Here is a 22,198-nt window from a genome sequence, read left to right on the forward strand (position 1 = left end):
ACAGTGGAAAAATAGGATTTCCGGACCTTCTCTTTTTTTTTTTTTTTTGATAAAAGAGAAATCAGTAATTTTTTGAGCCCACAGCTGTGCAAGCTCCAAGCTTTTTCTCTGTCCTGTAACGACCTGATCTGGAATAAACTCTGTTACCTTTTTACTCCTGTTTTTATAGTCCTTTTTTATATATGAGTTAATAGTAGTGAGTAACTTGCTCCCTGGAAAAGAACCGGTGGGAAGGCCCTGAGGTGCAACTGCCTTTTTAGGGGACATAACTTCCTCATTTTAACAGTATATTACCTTTTGTAAAAAAGTAATGAAGTCCCTGCACATCAAATAAAGTGTTCATCTCCTTAAACTAGGTTTTAGTTTCATGGTTGTTCCCTCTTTTTACAAATGAAAATCCAAACAGTTTATTATAGACACTATAATATAACACATCTGAATAAAACTAGGTACAACCAATTACCTTTAGAGGTCTCCTTATTAGTAAATCAATGGGTCTCAGATGTTTTTTAACACACTTTAGTGAACACAAAGGTTTATGAAAAGCATGGAACACAACAGACCTCTCAGAGATAAAGTTGAATATCTGACAGAGATATATATATATAAAAAAAGCCACAAAGTAATGACAGGATGAGGAAATCAAATGCATCACATCACTACCGTCCCCACAGCGAAACAGTGTGGTGGCAGTATGATGCTATGGGAATATTTTTGCATTGCAGTTACGGTGAATCTTTATAATTATAATTAATTATATTACAATTTTTTTTAATTTTGGAAAAAGCTGTTAAACATTCAGACAAATCTACAATAGAATGATTTAGGTTAAAGAATGATCATGTGCAAAAATAGCCCAGTCCAAGTCCAGATCTCATTCCAAAAAAAAAAAAAAAATTGCACTTGTTCCATAGGTGAATAAAATGAAATAATCTGAGATGAAAACATTTCATATTTTCCCTCTGTGGACTGTTTTTGGTTATGAAGATTAGTCACACTTAAACACACTGAAATTTGTGTTTATGTAAGGTGGAGAAAATGTAGAAAAGTTGCAGAGTTTCTAAAGACTTTAGTGAGATATTGAACCCAGAAAACGTGCAGATGAAGATTCTCAGTCATCCAGGTCATAGTCATTCCGTAAAAGTTCAAAAAATCCACTGGACTTGGTTTCCAAGAGTTGAAGACGTTTCGCCACCTCTCCAGGAAGCTTTCTCAATTCAAATGTCTGGATCCTTGTCTATATAAAGACTCAAACTCACTGCGGATCCAGACATTTGAATTGAGAAAGCTTCCTGGAGAGGTGGCGAAACGTCTTCAAATCTTGGAAACCAAGTCCAGTGGATTTTTTGAACTTTTAAGGAACCCAGAAAACCTTACTGGGTTTATTGTTTACTGTTACTAACTTTTTCAGAATGGATTTTATATTGAATAACAAGTCAGATACCGATTTTTGACTAGCTTGGCCTCACGTAGCCTCGTGAGACCATCCTGATCTCGCGAGCTTTCAAGGTTTCACTCGCAGATCAGTCTGGAGACTCTCCATTAAAGAAAATTTGGAGCCGTTCACCAAACGAACGTCCAATCAGCGTTGGCTTTGAGGTGGGTTGAGGTGTGACGCAACGAGAAGCGCGACAGTTCAGTTTAAAGAACATGGCGGCTTCAGCCGATGAAACTAGCGTTAGCGTGGCTATCGAGCAAGTTTTATCGGAATTGCAGAGTATTTCTTCACTGAAAGAAGAGCAAAACACTGCTCTGGAGGCTTTTCTCAGAGGAAAAGATGTTTTTGCTCTTCTCCCGACTGGTTTCGGCAAGAGTTTGATCTATCAATTGGTTCCTCTTCGTCGTCGCTCTGTTAGTACGTCATATGCTTCGTTGATCTGATTGGTTTATTTGGCCCGTCTATCACCAACATAGGCCAATCAGCTAACCAGTATTTTCGCTCCTTCCCAAAATTACTTCAACGGAAGGTTTCCAGATGGATATACAGAGCAAATCCATCTGGCGGAGTCAGGTTAAGGCCTCACCACTCTGAGACTTTATTTACTTTCCCAGCAGCTGAAATTATATATTATTATTCTACCACAATTAGAGAACTATTTAACACGGCTCCGTCTTACATAACTGAAACTCTTCTGCTGTTTCATCCCCTCAGGTGGTTTGCCAGTCTTGTTCCTCCAATAAACACTGTCTTGCATATCTAAAGAACCAGTCAGCACGAGTGTGTGACCAGTGTTTCCTCATTCTTCAGCAACAGAAAAGTAAGACATGTTTATAGCCATTGTTTGCAATCTGAGGCCATTTATTTTTACACTTTTACATATTGAAATATATCTGTGGTTTAGACATAGATTGTAATATTTATAAATAGGTTTATTAATATGCTCTCATAGTTAAACCACTTCCTGTTCATTAGGTGACGTGGTCTCAAGCGCAGCAATGACACCTGGAAGCAGGGCGACCATCGCGTTTTCCAGGAAGCAGAAGAAGATCCCGGCTGCACTTAAAGAGGTAAGTGATGCTTTAGTCATAAACAGTCATATTCAAAAAATGTGATTGTTACCGTAAGGTGGAAGGGAGTGGCAGCCTAGTTAGGGTGTAGAGCTTCGAAACCTGAGGTTCTGAGTTAAAGCTTGTTTTATAAAATTTCAGTAAATTCAGAATCTTCTCTTTTCAGGTGTGCACAAACCACTCTTTCTTTACATGACATAAAAATTCTATTTTTGATTTTACAAAATAAATATTTCTAATTGAGCTGCAAACTAATGTGACTACTTGTCTGTTTTAGGTGTCAGCAAACACAGACGATTCATCCATGAGCGGTTATCTGCACAGGTCAAAGCACAATAAAAAGCATTGGAAGAGGCTGTGGTTTGTCATTAAAGACAAAGTGCTGTACACTTATGCAGCCAGTGAGGTAAGTACCTCTGCTTTAGCAGAAATATACCTTCGTCAAAAGCTAAAATTTATCTAATGTGTGCCTTTGTTTTGGTTCTACCTGCAGGATGTTGCAGCCTCAGAGAGTCAGCCCCTGCTGGGCTTCGTTTTAAAAGTCGATTCCTCAGAGAAGCAGCAGTTTAAGCTATACCACAAAAACACGCTCTACTACATTTTCAGGGCAGACGACGCTCAAACGGCCCAAAGGTATGTACGGCTGAAAAGTTAAAATCAGTTTATTGTTCTACACGGGAAGAATCAATGATTTCAAGAATATTTTTGTTGTTGTTTTTGAACAGATGGATCGACTCGTTCAGAGAGGCAATTGTATTGTAACATCTGATGGGGATTTCGATGGTTTTTTTAACGTTTTTTTTTTAAATATATATATATATATACCTCAGAGCTCCATAGAAAAATGCAAAACAACTGTCGTCATACACATTTTTATTTTTTACTTTATTTTTAGGATGCTAGATTTTTCCATTTTTGTACATTTAATTCACCTTTTAACTCCAAAAAAGTAATCGTTCAAAATTTGCAGGCTTTTGTCTTGGATCTTCATATATTAGTTAATTATAGTTACAAATTCACATTAAATTCACAAAAATTCAAATGATAAGTGATTGGCATCTAAGTTCTAGTTTTTGTTGTTCTATAGCACCATGCTGCCACACTATCAGTAGAAAACCACAGAGGCTGCACTTTTGGTCTAACGCATGAAGGCACTGTATAAAAATAACTTCACTGTAATATATTTTGCACTTAAGTGGATGTACATATGGAATCTTACCTGTAAACTGTGAAATATCATTTGACTGTGAAGCAAATATAGTCAAATGTCTGCAGATATTCACGTTTGTTGTCCTTTGTGTTACAGCTTGGAGTTTGAAAATGCTGAATAAAAAGTATTTTAAAAGTACCACATGTTTTTGCTTTGGAGTTTAGGGATTTATTCATACATATCCCACTTTTACTTTAGTTTAAATTTAGGTATTGGGTAAGATAATTTATTTTATTTAAAAGGAAACATTGAACAAGAGGCCAGCAAAGATATTTGCTCCTGATTCCAATTTTATTTGTTGCCAAGTATAATTTATCTAATATTAAGATATCGTGGGCATGTTTATGGGTTTGTACCAAGAATAGCTTAAATTGTCTATAGAATTAAATTGTTTATAGTAGGGATGCACGATATAATCGGCCCCCTATCGGTATCGGCCTGTGTCGGCCTTAAAACTGAATATCGGACATCGGCCACCCCACCGATATTTAACCCAATATTTGATCAGCTTCTGAGTTTCTAAAGTCTAATAAAAAATAAAAATACTACTTCTTCTTCCTTCTCAAAAACTTCTTTCTTACAGACTTAAAAACTTCTAAAGACGAGGGAAAAAACTATTGATACATTAATATATCACAATATCTTCATATGCTGATATGCCATTTAAAAACACCATATCAATCTCTTTTACTAATGAAATATTGCTATATGTCATCGTTATGCTATGAAATCCCCCGAAAATTCACGAAATTTTGCCATATTTTTATATGTTGATATATTGACGCGGTATCGATCTATTTTACTAACAAAATCTCACAAGAATTTGCAAAATATCACGAGAGTTTGTAACAGAACGATGAAATTTCACGAGATTTTGAAAGTGAAATAGATCGATACCGCGTTTTTAAAAATCAATTTGATATCAGCATATGAAAATATATTTGAGTATATTATTTTTCAAAGTGTCAGAAATGGATAACCAAACTGTTATTTTCAATGACTACTTATTTTTGTCCAGCTTTAACATCAGTATTGATATTGGTTATCGGCTACATGAGTTTTAAAATATCGGCATATCGGATATCGGCTAAAATCCCAATATCGTGCATCCCTAGTCTATAGTTTAACAACATTGCATTTTTAGGGGAGGGAGCGAAAAAAGACTGTATTTAACATAAATTCTTTAGTAAACTGGAATTTCTTTAATTTTGGCTAAATCAGGGACTGAATTTTAATCATTTCAAATTTTATAAACAGAATAAAGCTTTATTGGGTACAATTTTATTTAAAAAAAAAAGATTTTTTTTTTAATGTTTATGCTTTTTTTTTTTTGCACCATTGTCCCCCAAGTCTAATAAATAATATTGTGCCATCTTTCGTAGCATCAACTCCCATCAAGTGATGAGAAGAACTGGCAAGGAGGCTTTTTCCTCTCTGTAAGCCGGTTCTTTACAGAAATGCATATCACAAGTTTGAGGATTTTTGAACATGATTTTATGTAATTTCATCACTCAATGTGATTAAAGGCTGAACATTGTCAAAGCCGTCTCAAATCCTGTAGTTAGGGGGATTACCTGAGGTGTTATGCTATAAGGACCAGAGATGGCAAAAGTACTCACTTTCCGTACTTGAGTAAAAGTACAGATACTTGTGTTAAAAAATACTCTGGTAAAAGTGGAAGTACTGATTAAACTTCTTTCCTCAAGTAAAAGTAACAAAGTACAGGCTTGTAAATTTACTTAAAGTATAAAAGTAAAAGTAGAAACCACTTTTTTCATGCCGTTGCCTACATTTTAAATGGATGTCTGCCAATAGGACTAGATCTCCGTTGTGTTCATTTTCAATCATCTCGTCGTCCATGCTACTATGTAACGCCACCGCCACCAAGCTGCAATGATTTGCCGCCAATGAATACCGACGAATCTGTCGATTCATCTTGTAGTGGTGCATCAAATGCAACGTAGATTCCCATCCAATTAGATTGAATTTGGTATTGATGACGTGAAAAATAATAACGGTAACTCCATTGAAATGATTCAAAACTAAAGTAACGAGACAATTTTTTAAAATGTAAGGAGTAGAAAGTACAGATATTTGTGTAAAAATGTAAGGAGTAGAAGTAAAAAGTCGCCATAAAAATAAGTAGTAAAGTAAAGTAAAAATATCAGAAAAATCTACTTGAGTACAGTAACGAAGTATTTGTACTTCGTTACTTCCCATCTCTGATAAGGACCATTCTCCTGCTGTATAACCCAATAGTCAGACATCTGTAAATTATTAGCCAGATATGAATTTCTTATTCTTTCTTCTTATAGGACACAATTTATGGTTGTTTAAATTACAGCACGTCATTCTGAAGCAGCAAATGACACACTGGCTAGCAGCATGTTTGGGTGTTTGCATGTTAAAAAATACTGTACCGTTAAGTGTTTTAACAATATAAATACAATATAAATACTGGACATTTTTACAGTAATGGATATTTGAAAAATAGCAGCAACATCAGAGATGTGCAAAATGACAGCAGCAGGTTATTTAAAAATCAGCATGAATGTAAAACCTTATAAAGCCTTCATAAGCCATGATATATTTTGTGTGATTTTATTTATTTCTCAGGGGATCCTAAAATTTCATTCTTGCTGATAAAAAATCTAATAATACTCTGTGATGGGATGCCCTCTGGACTCAGTGCAGGAGGTGGGAACCAAAAGAATCATAACTAAATGAACATTTCTGTTGGATAATGTCTCCCACCCCATGCATGAAGCTGGTGCTGAACTGGAGAGCTCCTTCAATGACAGACTGCTGCACCCTTAATGCACCAGGGAGCGTTATCACAGATCCTTCCTCCCAGCAGCTGGAAGACTCTATAACCACCAGTTCCCATCAACCTCAATAAGTTGTTTCATTCATGGTAATTTTGCACAGTTTCTATCTTAGTTAGTTAAATAACATGCTGCTTTCATTTTGCACATCTTTGATGTTGCTTTTTATTTTTTTTTATGGATTTTCTATTCAATTCTATTTAGGGACTGTGAAGTCTACCAGGGGCTTAAAAGAAGCCGCACAACTACAGTTACAACAGAAATGTAAGCAGAAACACAAAGAAGACAGTTTTCAGTGTTTATTGCATTAATCCCTATAACACAATAATGAAAGTCAGTAAAAAAAGAACACAGAAAAGATTAAAAAGGAAAGAATATGGGGGCTATAGAACTAGTATTTATAGCCGACGATCCGATGCATCGAGACGTCCGCAAGAGTATCGAATCATGTTTATTCATTTGCTCCTGGACATAATTCTGACTCTTGTGCTGCGGTGGCGCTAAACCTATTTTGCCCTCCTACCTCGCTTCCTTTAGCCACAACCCTCTGTTTGCACACACACTCCCGTAAACATAGAGGCATTATTATTTCTCAGTGAATGAGGTTTTCATAGGTCTAGGTGGTGTACAACTTTGCTACTTTTGTTTTTTGCTGTTGTTTCTCAAATAAAATGCATAACATTATTACAGCTTTCAAAATCCTATTAGTTATACAGTTAAAACAAGTAAATCTGAGGGAAAGAGTATTATTAAAGAAAAACTGATGGAACAATGGCTAAAATGGTGGGATGAAGAAAAAACAGGAAGATGGTTTTATAAAATTCAGAAGATAGTAGGAAAAGGAAGAAATGGAAGACGAAATAGAAAAGAGGAGAGAGTGATAAAGTTAAAATTTGGTTAAAATACAGGGCTAAATTATACACAAAATATGAAACAATAGAACATACTGGAATGTCATAAAATTGAAAGAGAAAGGAGATATATAAGGAAAGAGTTTGAATGTATTAATGAAAAGATTAATTTATTAGATATTTTGAGGAAGAATTTGGTGAGAAAACGTATACAAATAATTATTCGATTTTTAAAGAAAACTAAATTATTTCATAGAATCTAATTATAGAGAGTGTGAATGTGTGTGAAATATAGACGGGTAGAATACAAAGTTATGAATAAGTATGTAGTTTTTGTTTTTTTTTTCCTTAGAAATTATATATATGTTTATTAAGTAGATAGTCCATCACAAACCACACTCCATACCAGTAAGTGGCGGTAATGCTACTAAATGTTTGTTACCAACCGCCAATAAATCCAACAAGAAGAAGAACATTTAAAAAGGTTTAAAAATATATATTTTTTGCCTCATTCAGGTTTCTTTTTAAATACAGATAAGTGATAGCCACCAGCCATATCATTCAAATCACCAGAAGGAGCCGGTGAGATGCTGGCTGCAGACATGACGGACAGTAAACGCACCGCAGCCGCTCTGACACACACACCGCAGCTGCCTCTATGCGCATGCGCGACAAACCCTCTATTGATAAAAAAAGGTCACGAACTCTGACCCTCCCAACAGCCGCAGAAAACACAATATTATTTCATTAAAAGCAGGACCCTTTCTTACACATCGACTTTTCAACAGGTAAGGGACATTCATTACTGCGTAGGTGTTCGAGGGTCACGAGAGCTTCGCGCCGTTGGAGAAACAGGAAGGAAGTTGCTATTAGCCACTAGCTAACAAGCGGCAAATATAACTTGTTTTCGTCCGGAGCTCCTTCGGTTTCTTGTATGCATATACGACAGGAATACTTTTGTCTTCACCTGTCAGTAGGTGGGCGTTAAGAGCCACTGGATGAAAGTAATCACCCAGTAACCATCCAGTTAGCCTGGTTAGCTTAGTCGGCTAACAGTGCTACTGCTACCTCTCCTGCTAGCGCCGCTCCATAGATTCAGAAATAAAAGCGTCCGCATCGCAGGTTAGCTTCGTATCAGCGGGGTATGGTGTGAAAGCTTCGGCTGTCTCCGTCTGACGATGAGGGTAAAGATCCAGTACCGAAATAAAGCTGTACAGACCGGTTGTCGCAAACAAGCAGTCTCTGTCGGCATCATGGGCCTTGAACCCTAGCGCGCTTTAACCCTTCAATGTTGACCTTTCACCGACAGGAAAAGAAATACCTTTATCTTCCGTATGGATTTTAAGTAGCCGGCTGTTAGTGGCATGTGTAAACCTAGTGTGTTTAGGACTCATCCGATCTCACTCCGCATTGCTGTTGTGTAGTTTTGTGGGGATTTTTGGCTAACGTAGCTCGGTAGCCTCCTGCAGGCTTCAGACTAGCACATCCTGACATCCAACATGATAAACAGTTTATACCTGCTAATCAAGTCAATTTGCAGCGGCTTGAGTTTAAGCTTTCTAATCGATTACATCGCTTTTGTAGAGAGATGAGGATGCGATGCTAAAATACAAACTGATTGTTTCTACACCTGAATCTGCTCAAACATTTCTTACGCTGTTTTGGTTTGACATTCTACTTTTGCTTGCAACTCTACAGCAATACATTAGATTGTCAATGATGTGTATTTTGCCGTTAATTGAAAAGATGTTCTTTAATCATATTACTTTTGTTTATATGATTGTAGCTTACAGCTAATATCAATGTGTTTTTTTTTGCATCATGTTTTTTTTTCTCCCACATTGTTTACATTTGATCACTGCTGCAAAGAAAAGCTGCACTAAACTAAATTTCATTTTGCATACACTGTGTATACAAACCGACAATAAAAGTTGTCTAAGTAATAAAAACTACAATTTTTAATTTATACAAAAGCTTACATTATTATTAAACGGTCATCAATGCAACAAATTTCAATCCAGAAATGCAGGCCTTCTGTGCATCTATCCATTTTTACGTTTGATAATGGGTCAGATCTCCCTTTACTGCTTGTTGGAGTGCCGATGTGTTAAAGTAGCCCAGGCTGTCTGCACTGTTGGGTCTGCTGTCTCATCGTCTTCCTGATAATACCCAAAGATTCCCTATGAGGTTCTGATCTGATGACTTGGCTTACCAAACAATCGCAGTAACAACGTAGTTATTGAACCAGCTTTTGCTGTCTTTTGCAGTTTGCTTAAGTCCCAAGTTCTGCTGGAAAGTAAATTCAGAATCTCCAAAAAGCTTGTTAACAGATTGTTGTAGCTGTACCTAACACACTCTGACTTAGAAGCTGCTCAGAACCACACATGCGACTATTGTAGCCATTATCATGGGTATGTGTGTGTAATGTGTGTGTATGGTGATTCTTAAAGCAATTCTCCTGCCACAGTCTTCTGCAAATTCTCAAATGGTCTATGCTTTATTGGGCTCTGGACGATTTATTTACCGCTGCCGCTTGTGTACCTTGTTCTACTGCACTTTTCCTTCAACTCAACTTTCCATTAATATGCCTTATTAGAGTACCTTGTGAATATCTATCTTATTTAGAATCAACCTTTTGTGGTTTACTCTCTTTGTGGATGGTGGCTAAGGAATTGATCTAATGTAGTAATCTAATTGTCTGAGAAGCTGAATTACTAGGGTTTTCTTTCGCTATAATCGTAATATCACTTGGTGCTGAATCTAACCGAACTTCCCTGTTTGATTGCATATTCTAATTCAGCTTAACAAAGTCCACCGTATTCAGCACAGCTTAGATTAGTATTTATAGCTTACAGAGCTTGCTCTAAGGTCACAAGATGGTTTTAGTAGAAGGTCTTAATTATGTTGTCATTCAAATGTTTATATCTTGAAAAGCTGATTTTTCTGCAGCAGTCCCAGTACAACATATCTGCACATATTGTGAGGTAATTGAACTGTGATGGTCTTTGCTGTTCAGGTGTGTATTCCTCATGGGGCACTGATGTGAGGAGCAGCGGATGAAGGTGTGCACACAATAGGATGGATGGACTGACTCACAAGATTCAGCTTGTGTCTGCAGACAACACCATGGCTTTAGGACATCGGATCCAGGTGAATCAGAGGCCTATGCACCCTAAAGAAAACTTTTCCTTTTACTGGTAGTAAAGACAGAGGCGCGCTTAGCTCCATCTTTTATGTCTACTAGAAATCTAGATAATCCTTCATTCTTTTAACATCTTTTTCCTGTGATAGATCGTAACTGATCAGCAGACTGGACAGAGGATCCAAATAGTCACAGCACTTGAACCACCTTCCCCTGGGAAACAGCAGTTTATCTTAGCGAATGCCGACTATTCCCCCGGCGGGAAGGTAATTCTGGCCAAGCAGGAAGGCTCTCCCAACAAGGTGATACTGGCCTCTTCTGACGGCTCCGGGGTGAACCAGCTGCTCTTCGCTGCCCCTGAACTGGCAGGACAGCAGATCCAGGTACTACCCAAACACACCCTGACGTCTCCAGGATACAGTTTCTATAAACAGGCCATTAAAGGTTCCGATGACTGCGGCATGAGCATGTTTGGGCAGTCTAAACCCGCTGCTGGGTTTAGCGTACTAAATCTTTTCATTGTGTCGGCTGGTTTGTCAGTTTGTGACCGAAGGCGCGGACCAGTCTCTTGTCAAGCCGATGGTGGAGTACTGTGTTGTTTGTGGCGACAAGGCATCAGGTAGAAATAACTGTTTACTTTAAGCAGAGACACTTTTTTTTTGCTGTAATATAAACCTTTTTTTATCTGTTTAAAATATGTTTTAAATGCCCTGAATTTCTTTTAATTCAGGGCGTCATTATGGAGCTGTCAGCTGCGAGGGCTGCAAGGGCTTCTTCAAGCGTAGCATAAGGAAGAACCTGGTGTATACGTGCAGAGGCTCCGGAGAGTGCGCCATTAATAAACTACACCGAAACCGCTGCCAGTACTGCCGACTGCAGCGCTGCATAGCTCTGGGCATGAAACAGGATTGTAAGAGACCCCTTTACACTAAATACTCCTTTAAAAACATGTTAAGAAAGATTCACCTGCCCACTGTCCGATATTCTAGCTGTGCAGTGTGAACGGAAACCTGTCGAAGTTGCCACTAGAGAGAAATCGGTGAACTGTGCGGCCTCTACGGAAAAGATCTACATCCGGAAGAATCTTTGTAGCCCTCTGGCTGCCACGCCCACGTTTGTCTCTGAGAAGGAAACTGCTCGGTACGTAATATATTCAGTGATCAGATGTCCAATTGACTTTGAACTATGTCTGCAGTGTTGATACCAAACAATGTACAGGTTTGCTATCAATTTTCTGTTTAATTATCTATATTTTTTTTTCCAACATTTTTTTGTTGCTTTACGCTTAGCTATGCATAATCAAACACTCTAATATCATATTATATAACTGTAATAACTCAATTTCTCATATATCAACTCATTACTATTTGTTTAATAGGAATATAATAAAGCTTATATAATATTTCCATCTGCTGATATTTAATCAACTTGGCTGTCTAATGATGAATGTTTTTTTTCTGTTTTTAGATCCACTAGTTTGCTTGAGTCCAGCATGATGCTCAACATCCAGCAGCCGTTCCCTAAGCTGGAAAATACAATCCTGATTCCTGCTTCCCCTGATAAAGTAAGATCCAAGTTATAACAAATGAATTAGCTGCAGAGATCCTCCAGTCGGGGAAATGTTTCAAAGTAAATTGTTATTTATTTCCAGACTGTTCATTTTCATCCATAATCTCCTCATATCTATTTTCACATTTTCTTATATATCAGTCCGTTTATTAGTTTGGCGTTTATCTGTCTGCTAATTGTTCAGTTCTCTGGCCTCCATTCCGCTGTCCGTCCATCACGTCATCTATCTAATCGTTGCACAGCTCACACTGTACGTCTAAAAAACACGTTGGACTCAGCTCCTCAGTGAGATGGCACTACTTGGACTCATCTATCTGGAAGTCATACGAGTAGAAGAGGAATATGAAGCTCATTAGAGGGAAACCCATTGCCCTGGCAATTTGTGCAATTTTGTGCTGAAAGCCCTAAAAAGAAAAGGCGACGACGTATTTGGACAAAGGCATGGCTGAGCAAACGTGGCTACTACGGTCTGTTAATTTTACAGAAAGAACTCCATTTCACTCGCACCCCCGCCATGCTTCTGTGTTTTTGTCCGAGAGGAGGAAGAAGAAGAATCCTTGTTTACCCACTGAGCGATTTGCCCACGACCACCTTAGGGTGCCCGACTGAATTTCAGATATGTTTGATTTTTCCCCCCGACCTTATGATTCCTGATCGGGAGGTGGTGGTGAGAGGTTGCCCCTCGTTACCCCTTGTACCCTACACGACGCACCATCCAGCTGAAAGTCAGCCCAATCGAAAAATTCTCACACGACTGGAGAATCGGCGTGAAAAGGGCAAAAAATCGTACAGTGTAATCCCGGCAGTGCTGTCAAAAGTACACATATTTGTTACTTAAGTAGAAGTATAGATACTGCAGTTTAAAAACTCTCTGGTAAAAGTCGAAGTATCAACTTGACCTCTTTACTCAAGTAAAAGTGAAAAAGTATGTGCTCCAAAAACTACTTAAAGTATAAAGTAACCTTTAAAAAAACAGCCAGATGCAGCTATATGAATTGAAAGCTCAATTTTACGACTATTTTGAAAAATTCCTCTTCCAAGGATGAGGGAGGTCTTGTTGGTCTCCATCTCCCGATACGCTCTCGCCTGTGTCCAACCTTTCAGACATTCCAACATCTTTTTCTGAATCCGACATTGTAGCATGGCATAGACAATTCACGTTTGCAGTTTGAAGAACACCTGCTTGCTTCTGATGATATCCTTTAGCTAACCAATGAGTGTTTGCGTTATATGACTCATCCAATCACACTAGTTTTCACTAGATGTGGATGGATCCAATGATCTGCATTGAATGGCGCACATGACGTGAAATAAATATTTATAAACATTTATCTGAAGCCGAGAGTAACGAGTGACGTTTATTTTAAAAATTCAAGGAATAGAAAGTACAGATTCTTGTGGAAAAAGTAATGAGTAGAAGTCAGAAGTAGGAAGAAAAATAAGTAATGGAGTGAAGCATAGATACCTTAAAAAGTGTACTTAAGTACAGTAACAAAGTATTTGTACTTTGTTACTTGACACCTATGATTTCCGGCTTAATTGTTCATCATGACTTTTAAAGTTGCTGTTTTTTCAGACTCCATGTAAAAAAAATTTCTTGTGTAGAAATGTCTGTAATAAATTCAAGGGTAATTGTTAAAAAGGTACCTGGTCACCTATGAAATTTTGACCTAAAAATAGTAACATTAATGCTTTTCCCCACAGGATGATCTGTCTCAGGGGGATCTTGGTACGTTGGCAAATGTAGTTACATCCCTTGCTCACCTTAACAAGACGAGGGAGCTAAGTGACGGTGGGAATGACGCAATGGGGGCTGAAACGCTCAGCAATGGTGATAGCTCTATGACTGACATGCAAGGCGACGATCAGAACACGAGCGATATCACCAGGTGAGAGTTGTTATGAGGAATAAGAAAGATGCGATATGGATGTTGCGTTTTTGTTACTGCATGTTTGGACCCTGGTTCTCCAGAGGGAAATTCAGGGGCAGTTGAAGCTTCAACGGAATTGTAAATGTGATAAATAAATGCATTTGTTTTGAAATAAGAGTTCTTTGGGTTGTTTATTTGATTGTTTTATATTCAGAGCTTTTGACACGTTAGCCAAAGTCCTACATCCTGATGACGGCTCAGCTGGGGAGTCCTTAGAAACCACCATGCAGCTGATGTCAGGAGACCAGTCGGGTCCGGTGATAGAGCTGGATGGGCCGCTGCTCTCTGAGAGCCACATCCCTTTCAAGGTAAAAGCAGAGCCGTTTCACCAGAACCGCTGCTCGTGCCAACCCTGATCTACTATGGAAGCAAATCGTTACCTGATTTAAAATAAAAACGCATTTTCAGAAATGCGTTTTCATTTTAAGAATGTGGCTGCATTACTTGACTCTTAAATTAAATTAGTAATCAATCATCCGATTTGCATTTTCATTTTCTTCTTCAAGGCTGCTCATCGTTTTACTTAATTAAAATTAAAAAGAAAAATATTTGAGATTTATTTTTCAAAACGTACCCCAGCAAATACATACCAAAATTCAATTTGAAAAGTAAAATTTGAAAATGAAAAAGCATTTCCAGAAATGGAATGTGGCTGCATTACTTGACTCATAAATTAAATTAGTAATCAATCATCCTATTGATATCCCATTGAAATCTCAAATGTCTTTTTCTTTTTGATTTTAGTTAAGTAAAAGGATGAGCAGTCTTGAAGGAGAAAATTAAAATGCAAATCGGATGATTGATTACTAACTTTATTTATGAGTCAAGTAATGCAGCAACATTCTTAAAATGAAAAAAAAAATTCTGGAAATGCTTTTTCATTTTCAAATTTTACACTTCAAATTGAATTTTGGTATGTATTTGCTGGGGTACATTTTGAAAAATAAATCTCAAATGTCTTTCTTTTTCATTTTAATTAAGTGAAAGGATGAGCAGTGTTAAAGAAGAAAATTAAAATGCAAACAGGGTTATTGATAACTAATTTCATTTATGAGTCAAACAATGCAGCTACATTCTTAAAATGAAAGGCATTTCTGAAAATGCTTTTTCATTTAAAATATGTTAACGATTCGCTTCCATAATCTACTAGATAAAAACTATCATTACGTTGATTTTTCCGCAGCTTATGATGCCATTGCCTGTACCAGAGTACCTCAATGTCAACTACATCTGTGAGTCGGCGTCCCGGCTTCTTTTTCTCTCTATGCACTGGGCACGCTCCATACCTGCCTTCCAAACCTTAGGGTAAGAGGATTTCACTGTGAGTGTGTCCACCTTATGCTACCTATTTTCCAGATTTCATCGAATTCCAAACTCAAACTTCAATCGGCTTTATTGCAATTTTTAAGTCATAAACCCCCCAAAACATAGTAAAGAGGTAGAAAAACGAAAATAAAAGAAAGGATAACATGATATTCCTTTTTTTTCCTCTTTCAAATTCTGTAGTGTCAATAATGTCTTCACCGCATTTACTTTAACACCCCTAAATAAAATGAGCACAACTCAGGCGGGGAAACAAACGTGTAGCAGATGGTAGGGATGGAACGGTTTATGAAAACCGTCCGAACCGTTCGGTTCGACTGCCTCGGTTCAGTTCGCGTGTGTTGCGTTTGGTTCATGCACTGCTCCTTTTTCTCATAGGCGAAACGTTTACACTCCAGAGCAGAAGGTGGCGGTACTGTGACCAAAGCCAACCACCAGTAGTAAACAAGAAGAAGAAAAAGCGTAGCTGGGTGTAGCAGAAAAAAATCAGTTGTGGAGAATTGTGTGGGTATGGCGAGTGGGAAATGACCGGGAATTTGAAGACGCGCCAGCAGCACTTTATAGGTCTGCTGTATGGGACCACTTTGCATTTAGAGTGACCTACGATGATGGCGGAAAGAAAGTTGTGGATAAAAGTGCAACAGTGTGCAAGCATTGTGCAACACGTGTTCTTTATGCTAACAGCAACACGACCAACATGTCATGCTAACCCCGAAATCCCACATACTCTGTCAGCGCTGCGCTCCAGACCGCCTGCGCCAAGCAAAGCCTGCAGCCTCCACTGTGGCTCCCGTCCGCTCTGCTCTGAGTCCCTTGGAGATCGTAGAGGGCATGCGCCAGATGATTAAATTCAAAGCAGCAAAACATGTGGAAATGATCCAGGGTTCCCGTGGATCATTAAAAATAATTACAATTCATAAATTTTTGGGAGCATTTTTCATTAATTTGATAAATTTTTATGGGATTTCGGTGTAACAATCAACATATACCGAACCGAAAACCGTGACCACGAAACCGCGAACCTAGCCGTGGATTTTGTGAACCGTTCCACCCATAGCAGACTGTACTCGGGCCAGATGAGCTCTAGATTCAGCTTTTTGTCTATTTCTATTTCTGTGTAACAAGCTAACATTGCAAAGCAGCAGTAACACTAGAACTACCAAGGCTGTCATTTTGATGGTTCTAATATTTTAAATGAAAAAACTTTACATTAAACATATGTTGCTCACGTTAACTGACTTATCCTGTTTATATATATCCTTCATTTTCACATAATTTTTTGTGTGAAATAAAAATGTAAAAAATCTATATGTTTCATTTTACCACCATCTTCCACAGCCCTCATTTTGACGGCTCTATTAGTTGCATTGTAAATTCTTCCTGCGGTGGACTGACAGTTCGTACTGTTGCTTAACAACCGACATTCTACCTAGAACTGTAAAAGGGAAAAATGGCTTTCAGGAAAAATCTAACAGCAAAACAGTCTTTAGAAATGCTTCAAAATATTGATGATAGTTTGGTTTTTGGGCAGAGAGGGAGACCGATGAGGACGACTGGGTAGGGAATGGCTCAGATTCTGACAGCGAGTCAGAGGTTGATCATCCACCCCCGCCGAAACGCAGACGTATCAGTGACTCTTCAGACAATAGTGAAACTTTTGTTCAATGTTTGATAGCACTGTATAGACCTCAGCCTGTACACTCAGCAGCCCAAAAGTCAAACCAGAGCCTGTGGTCAAATAAAATCACATGAAGGTTGGTGTGGATGTGTTCATCAGATAATTAAAAAGTATTCTGGAAAAGCTCCAACGCGAAGGTGGCCTGTGGCTGTATTTTACCATCTCCTGGACATAGCAGCTTTAAACGCGTTCGGTTTGTTCAGGAACTGTTTGAACGTCACTGTCTCACGCAGAGATGTTATCCTTGAACTGGTAAAACAGCTGCCTGCCAACCACAACCCCTCCCCCGCAGTAGGAAACGTTCAGTGGGAATCAATCAATTTCTGTAAACAAAATTGTCATTTCAAACTTTGAGCCTGTATAGTAAAACACTCTTATTTTACTGATTTCTCTTTCATGTAAATAGTAGACCACAAATAATAATAGCATACAATACAGCCTTTAAAATATATATATTAGACCTGTTTTAAGGTCCACATTTCCACAATGGGCTTATATCGCACACTAGAACCATTTCAGTTGACATCACTACTCATGCGTTCCATTGGGAAAAAATGTCACCTGTCAAATTGACGGCCAGTGGGAGTTCTAGTAGGATCGGAATTCTGGGAGTCTTAAGTGTTTTATAAATGTATGGATGGAGCTAAATAAGAATGTGAATTTTGGATAGAAATACAAAGTCCTGGCCAGAGTCCTTATGTGCCTTGCACCTGAAATCTTAAAGTCGTATGGAAATCATATTTAAATTTCAAATCATTCTGGCTTAAATGTGGATATAAATGTACTCTTTATCAGACCATATTCTCCCAAAAGTTAGAAAATGTATATTTTTGAAAAAAATCGTGTCTTCAGCAGGCGTAGAGCTAACAGAACTGGCAGCGTTGCGAGGCAAGGGCTCAAACATGTACGGCTGGAAGCCTTCTACACCAAACCAAGCTTCTGCCGCCCTGGCGTCCTCTTCCACAACATCTTCGTCCTCGCTTTCCTCTGAATAAAAAATGGATGACGGAGGAGACTCATCCACGACCTCCGACACTAAACTCTCCTCCTCTTGCATGTTTCCGCTGTCCATAGCGTTCCTTGACAGTGTCGTTTCTAAGTCACCAATTTAGTGCTACTTGGTCCCAATATGTGTCACCTCATGTCTGTAGCTAACAATGGTTACAATTCACGCTCTTCAAGTTGTGTTCTTTATACTATTCCCAGGATCAACACAGATCTTGGCAAAACATCAGTTTTCTATGCAGCAGCATGGTCGTGGCACAATATTCAAAACTCCCTGCAATTACGGAAACTTATTCCGCTACAGCATTTTAAATCACTATTGAAAACCGCCTGCACAGAGAATTGTAACCGTTATTCTAGAGTCTAGTTTATGATTGATTTTATTATATTGTCCTGTGTTCTTATATGTCTTACTGTACTGCTGCCTCTTGGCCAGGTCTCCCTCGAAAAAGAGATTTTATCTTAAGGGACTTCCTGGTAAAATAAAGGTAAAATAAATAAATAAAAAAAATCTATAATTTCTAAGGGTGCACCGATTGCAGTTTTCCGGACGATTTCCGATCACCGATCTTTAAAAAGTCTGACCTGCCGATTCCGATTTTTGGTTAATACAGATTTTATAATTTTTTTTTGCTATAACCAACACTGTGTTACAAGATCGCAATTCACTTTCAATGTTACAATCTTTTCTTGAAAAACATGCCCTTGAACAATAGCCTTGAACCATTATAAACTTGTTTTAACTGCCCATGAGGTAGAGCCTTGACATAGAAATGAATTAAATAATAAATATTAAATAAATAAAACAAACTTAAGACTACAACATTGGTCTTTTGATTTTTTAACATTTCAAAAAACAAAACTTTAACAAAAGATCAGAAAAAATATGGAATAGCAACTGATTTTAAGACACTCGCGGAGGTAAATAGATCGGTGGTTAAGATCGGTTTCATATGTAAATAACACACCCTAAATTAGGGAAATCGAGGCCGAACGATCGGCCGGCCGATTTATCGGTGCTCCCCTAATAATTTCCCATTGGGAACCTACTAGCACTAAGTTGCTAAGTGGTTAGCAAGATGCTTCCGAGACACCAGCCACAACCAAATGCTTGCCAACATTCCACCACAACAATCCAGCCCCCTTGATAATCAACTAATCACATTGACTCTATTCACTCGTGTAAAGTCGGGCACCACTCGGGAGAAATCAGAATCGCAACGGTTAGAATCGCCTCTTCCCTACGACTTTTAAGCCTTTTTTTAATTAATACATCTAAACTGTCCTTTGTATGAGGACATTTTACATTGATGTTAGTGAAGATTGAATTTTATGTAACTTTGGGTGAAAACGTTTATAATTTACCATTTGCTACATATGTATACATTGCTTTGAATGAGTCTATAACATGTATTGTCACAGGTCCATGGGGTGGGAATACTTAAGAACACAGTTCAGCTTTTAACGATGGTGCCTTATTATTTTACAGAGGCCAGGATAATGATATTAACTTGATGAAGGCCTGCTGGAATGAGCTTTTCGCCCTGGGTCTGGCACAGTGCTCCAACGTTATGAATGTTGGGACCATCCTAAGTGCCATTATCAATCATCTGCAGACCAGCTTACAGGAAGGTAGGACGGCTGGGCGACTGGCTGCAGGCTCCCATTAATGAAGTATTATCTCTGAGCAAAAATGGCCGTCTGGTTTTTCCCTTCTTTTCTTTTTTTTTATGCATGATCCGAGGTTTTCTGTTTTGTCTCATTTCAGAGAAGCTGTCACAGGAGAGAGGGAAAGTAGTAATGGAGCACATCTGGAGGATGCAGGAGTTCTGTAACAGCATGTCCAAGTTGGCCCCAGACTCTTATGAATATGCCTACCTCAAAGCAGTTGTCCTCTTTAGCCCAGGTGTGTAAGAATCTATATATTTGATTTTGATTTTTAAGCGTGTTAAGTATGCCTTTCTTTACTTGGTGGGTGTCGTTTTTGTGCTAGATCACCCTGGTATAGATAACATCCCACAGATAGAGATGTTCCAGGAAAAAGCCTACATGGAGCTGCAGGACTACGTTACAAGGACATACCCAGACGACTCTTATCGGTTTGTACTACATGATGCTAACGGTGTTGAAAAAGCAGCGGTGCATCAGGCCATGCTTGTTCCATAAAGCGGGACAGATTGATGATGTTGTCACGGATACGTCTGCCTCATGTTTTTTTTTTAAATCTGCGTCTCCTTTCTGCCTCATTACTCCCAGGTTATCCAAGCTGTTGGTGCGTCTTCCGGCCCTCAGGCTAATAAGTGCAGCTGTCACAGAGGAGCTGTTTTTCGCCGGGCTTATCGGCAACGTGCAGATTGACAGCATCATCCCTTACATCCTCAAAATGGAATCCACTGATTATAACAGCCAAACAGTCTCTGGCGTCTGACACACTGGGACAATTTAAAAAAAAAAACAATATCTGGATTGTGGAAGGTTGACTAACAAAGCATTTCGAGAACTCATCAAGCCGGTTTTTGTATGAGTATAACAAACTAGATTTCATGACTCATTATCCGTTTGTATCTCTTAGCTTCTCCTGCCTTCTCTTTAAGCCGTTGGTTGAGCTCAGCTCACTAATGGGACAACCTCCCGAGATGTTAAGAATTCAATTCTTAAAAGCTGCAAAGCAGATTTAGCTTTTTATTGTATAGTATTTTATGCTTCATACCCGTTAAGCCTGTTTTTCTGAGAGAAAAAAAACTCAGTTGTATTTTGAATAAATCGCACGGCTTGTGTTTGTTTTCTTTTTTTATTTTTTATTCATTACTTCTCCAACTGGGCCATATTTTTTTTTTCTAAATGTTAGAATGATCCTAAGGAAAGAAAATGTGAAATTTGAGATTCTATCATTGAAGGTTGCTACCTTTATGTGTAATCCAACAGATTGGCAGCATCATGTGTCAAATGACATGGTGTGGATCTGATGTAACTATGTATATATATTTATATATAAAGTACACCAAAAAAAAAGAGCTATTCAGGCAACATTTGGTAGTTTGTGTATGCTGTCATTTTGGGCGATGACGTGAAAATGGACAGACGATTATGTCATACCGAAATAAAAACATCTTTCAGTCTTGCTTTTGTGCGACTCCGCATTTGTGTGAACATTGTAAATAAGATGATCACTGGTGTGTGTGTCTGTGTATGTATATATGTATGTATATTAGGGATGAGACGGTTTATGAAAACCATCTGAACCGTTCGGTTCGACTGTCTCGGTTGGGTTTGCGTGTGTTGCGTTCGGTTCATGCACTGCTCCTTTTTCTCATAGGCGAAGCGTGTACACTCCAGAGCAGAAGGTGGTGGTACTGAGACCAAAGCCAACCACCAGTAGTAAACAAGAAGAAGAAGCGAAGCAGCGTAGCCGGGTGTAGCAGAAAAAAATCAGTTGTGTAGAATTGTGTGGGTATGGCGAGTGGGAAAGAACAGGAGTTGGAAGACGCGCCAGCAGCACTTTATAGGTCTGCTGTATGGGACCACTTTGCATTTACAGGTGCTGGTCATAAAATTAGAATATCATGAAAAAGTAGATTGATTTCAGTAATTCCATTTAAAAAGTGAAACTTGTATATTATATTCATACATTACATACAAACTCATATATTTCAGATGTTTATTTTGTTTAATTTTGATGATTACAAATGACAACAAATGAAAATCTCAAATTCATCATATCAGAAAATTAGAATATTACTGAAGACCAATAAAAACAAAGGATTTATAGAAATGTTGGCCAACTGAAAAGTATGAACATGAAAAGTATGAGCATGTACAGCACTCAGTATTTAGTTGGGCCTCCTTTGGCCTGTATTACTGCAGCAATGCGGCGTGGCATGGAGTCGATCAGTCTGTGGCACTGCTCAGGTGTTATGATAGCCCAGGTTGCTCTAATAGTGGCTTTTAGCTCTTCTGAATTGTTGGGTCTGGTGTATTGCATCTTCTTCTTCACAATACCCCATAGATTTTCTATGGGGTTAAGGTCAGGAGAGTTTGCTGGCCAATTAAGAACAGGGATACCATGGTCCTTCAACCAGGTACTGGTAGCTTTGGCACTGTGTGCAGGTGCCAAGTCCTGTTGGAAAATGAAATCTGCATCTCCAAAAAGTTGGTC

General features: G+C 38.4%; 2 protein-coding genes across 2 annotated transcripts in view; both read left to right on the top strand.

The window, feature by feature from the left end:
- The window catches only part of LOC119789461 (FYVE, RhoGEF and PH domain-containing protein 6-like), a 28,459-nt gene extending 24,673 nt beyond the window's left edge, over positions 1 to 3,786 (top strand). Inside the window, exons 17-21 of the mRNA XM_038294339.1 lie at positions 2,153 to 2,258; positions 2,414 to 2,508; positions 2,786 to 2,914; positions 3,002 to 3,141; positions 3,234 to 3,786. Of these exons, the coding sequence (XP_038150267.1) occupies positions 2,153 to 2,258; positions 2,414 to 2,508; positions 2,786 to 2,914; positions 3,002 to 3,141; positions 3,234 to 3,270 (507 nt within the window). The 3' untranslated portion in view covers positions 3,271 to 3,786. The remainder of the gene's footprint in view (positions 1 to 2,152; positions 2,259 to 2,413; positions 2,509 to 2,785; positions 2,915 to 3,001; positions 3,142 to 3,233) is intronic.
- Positions 3,787 to 8,027: 4,241 nt separating this feature from the next.
- Positions 8,028 to 21,164, top strand: nr2c1 (nuclear receptor subfamily 2, group C, member 1). The gene is made up of 14 exons (XM_038294338.1): positions 8,028 to 8,182; positions 10,411 to 10,544; positions 10,686 to 10,919; positions 11,077 to 11,155; positions 11,267 to 11,446; positions 11,526 to 11,676; positions 12,004 to 12,100; positions 13,810 to 13,994; positions 14,191 to 14,344; positions 15,220 to 15,341; positions 19,532 to 19,674; positions 19,811 to 19,948; positions 20,036 to 20,141; positions 20,299 to 21,164. Exons 2-14 carry the CDS (start codon positions 10,473 to 10,475, stop codon positions 20,468 to 20,470), a joined length of 1,833 nt encoding a protein of 610 aa, XP_038150266.1. The 5' UTR covers positions 8,028 to 8,182; positions 10,411 to 10,472; the 3' UTR covers positions 20,471 to 21,164.
- The last annotated feature ends 1,034 nt before the right edge of the window (positions 21,165 to 22,198 follow it).

This window comes from Cyprinodon tularosa, unplaced genomic scaffold (genome assembly GCF_016077235.1).
Source record: "Cyprinodon tularosa strain WSP-4 unplaced genomic scaffold, ASM1607723v1 ctg339, whole genome shotgun sequence".
NCBI classification, from domain to species: Eukaryota; Metazoa; Chordata; class Actinopteri; order Cyprinodontiformes; family Cyprinodontidae; genus Cyprinodon; species Cyprinodon tularosa.

Excerpts from the sequence above, each read along its gene's own strand:
- nr2c1 (XM_038294338.1), top strand. The coding sequence starts at position 10,473 with ATGGATGGACTGACTCACAAGATTCAGCTTGTGTCTGCAGACAACACC. Across the intron at positions 11,447-11,525 it reads TCTGGGCATGAAACAGGATT|CTGTGCAGTGTGAACGGAAA; the intron begins GTAAGAGACCCC and ends CCGATATTCTAG. Across the intron at positions 19,949-20,035 it reads AGTTGTCCTCTTTAGCCCAG|ATCACCCTGGTATAGATAAC; the intron begins GTGTGTAAGAAT and ends TTTTTGTGCTAG.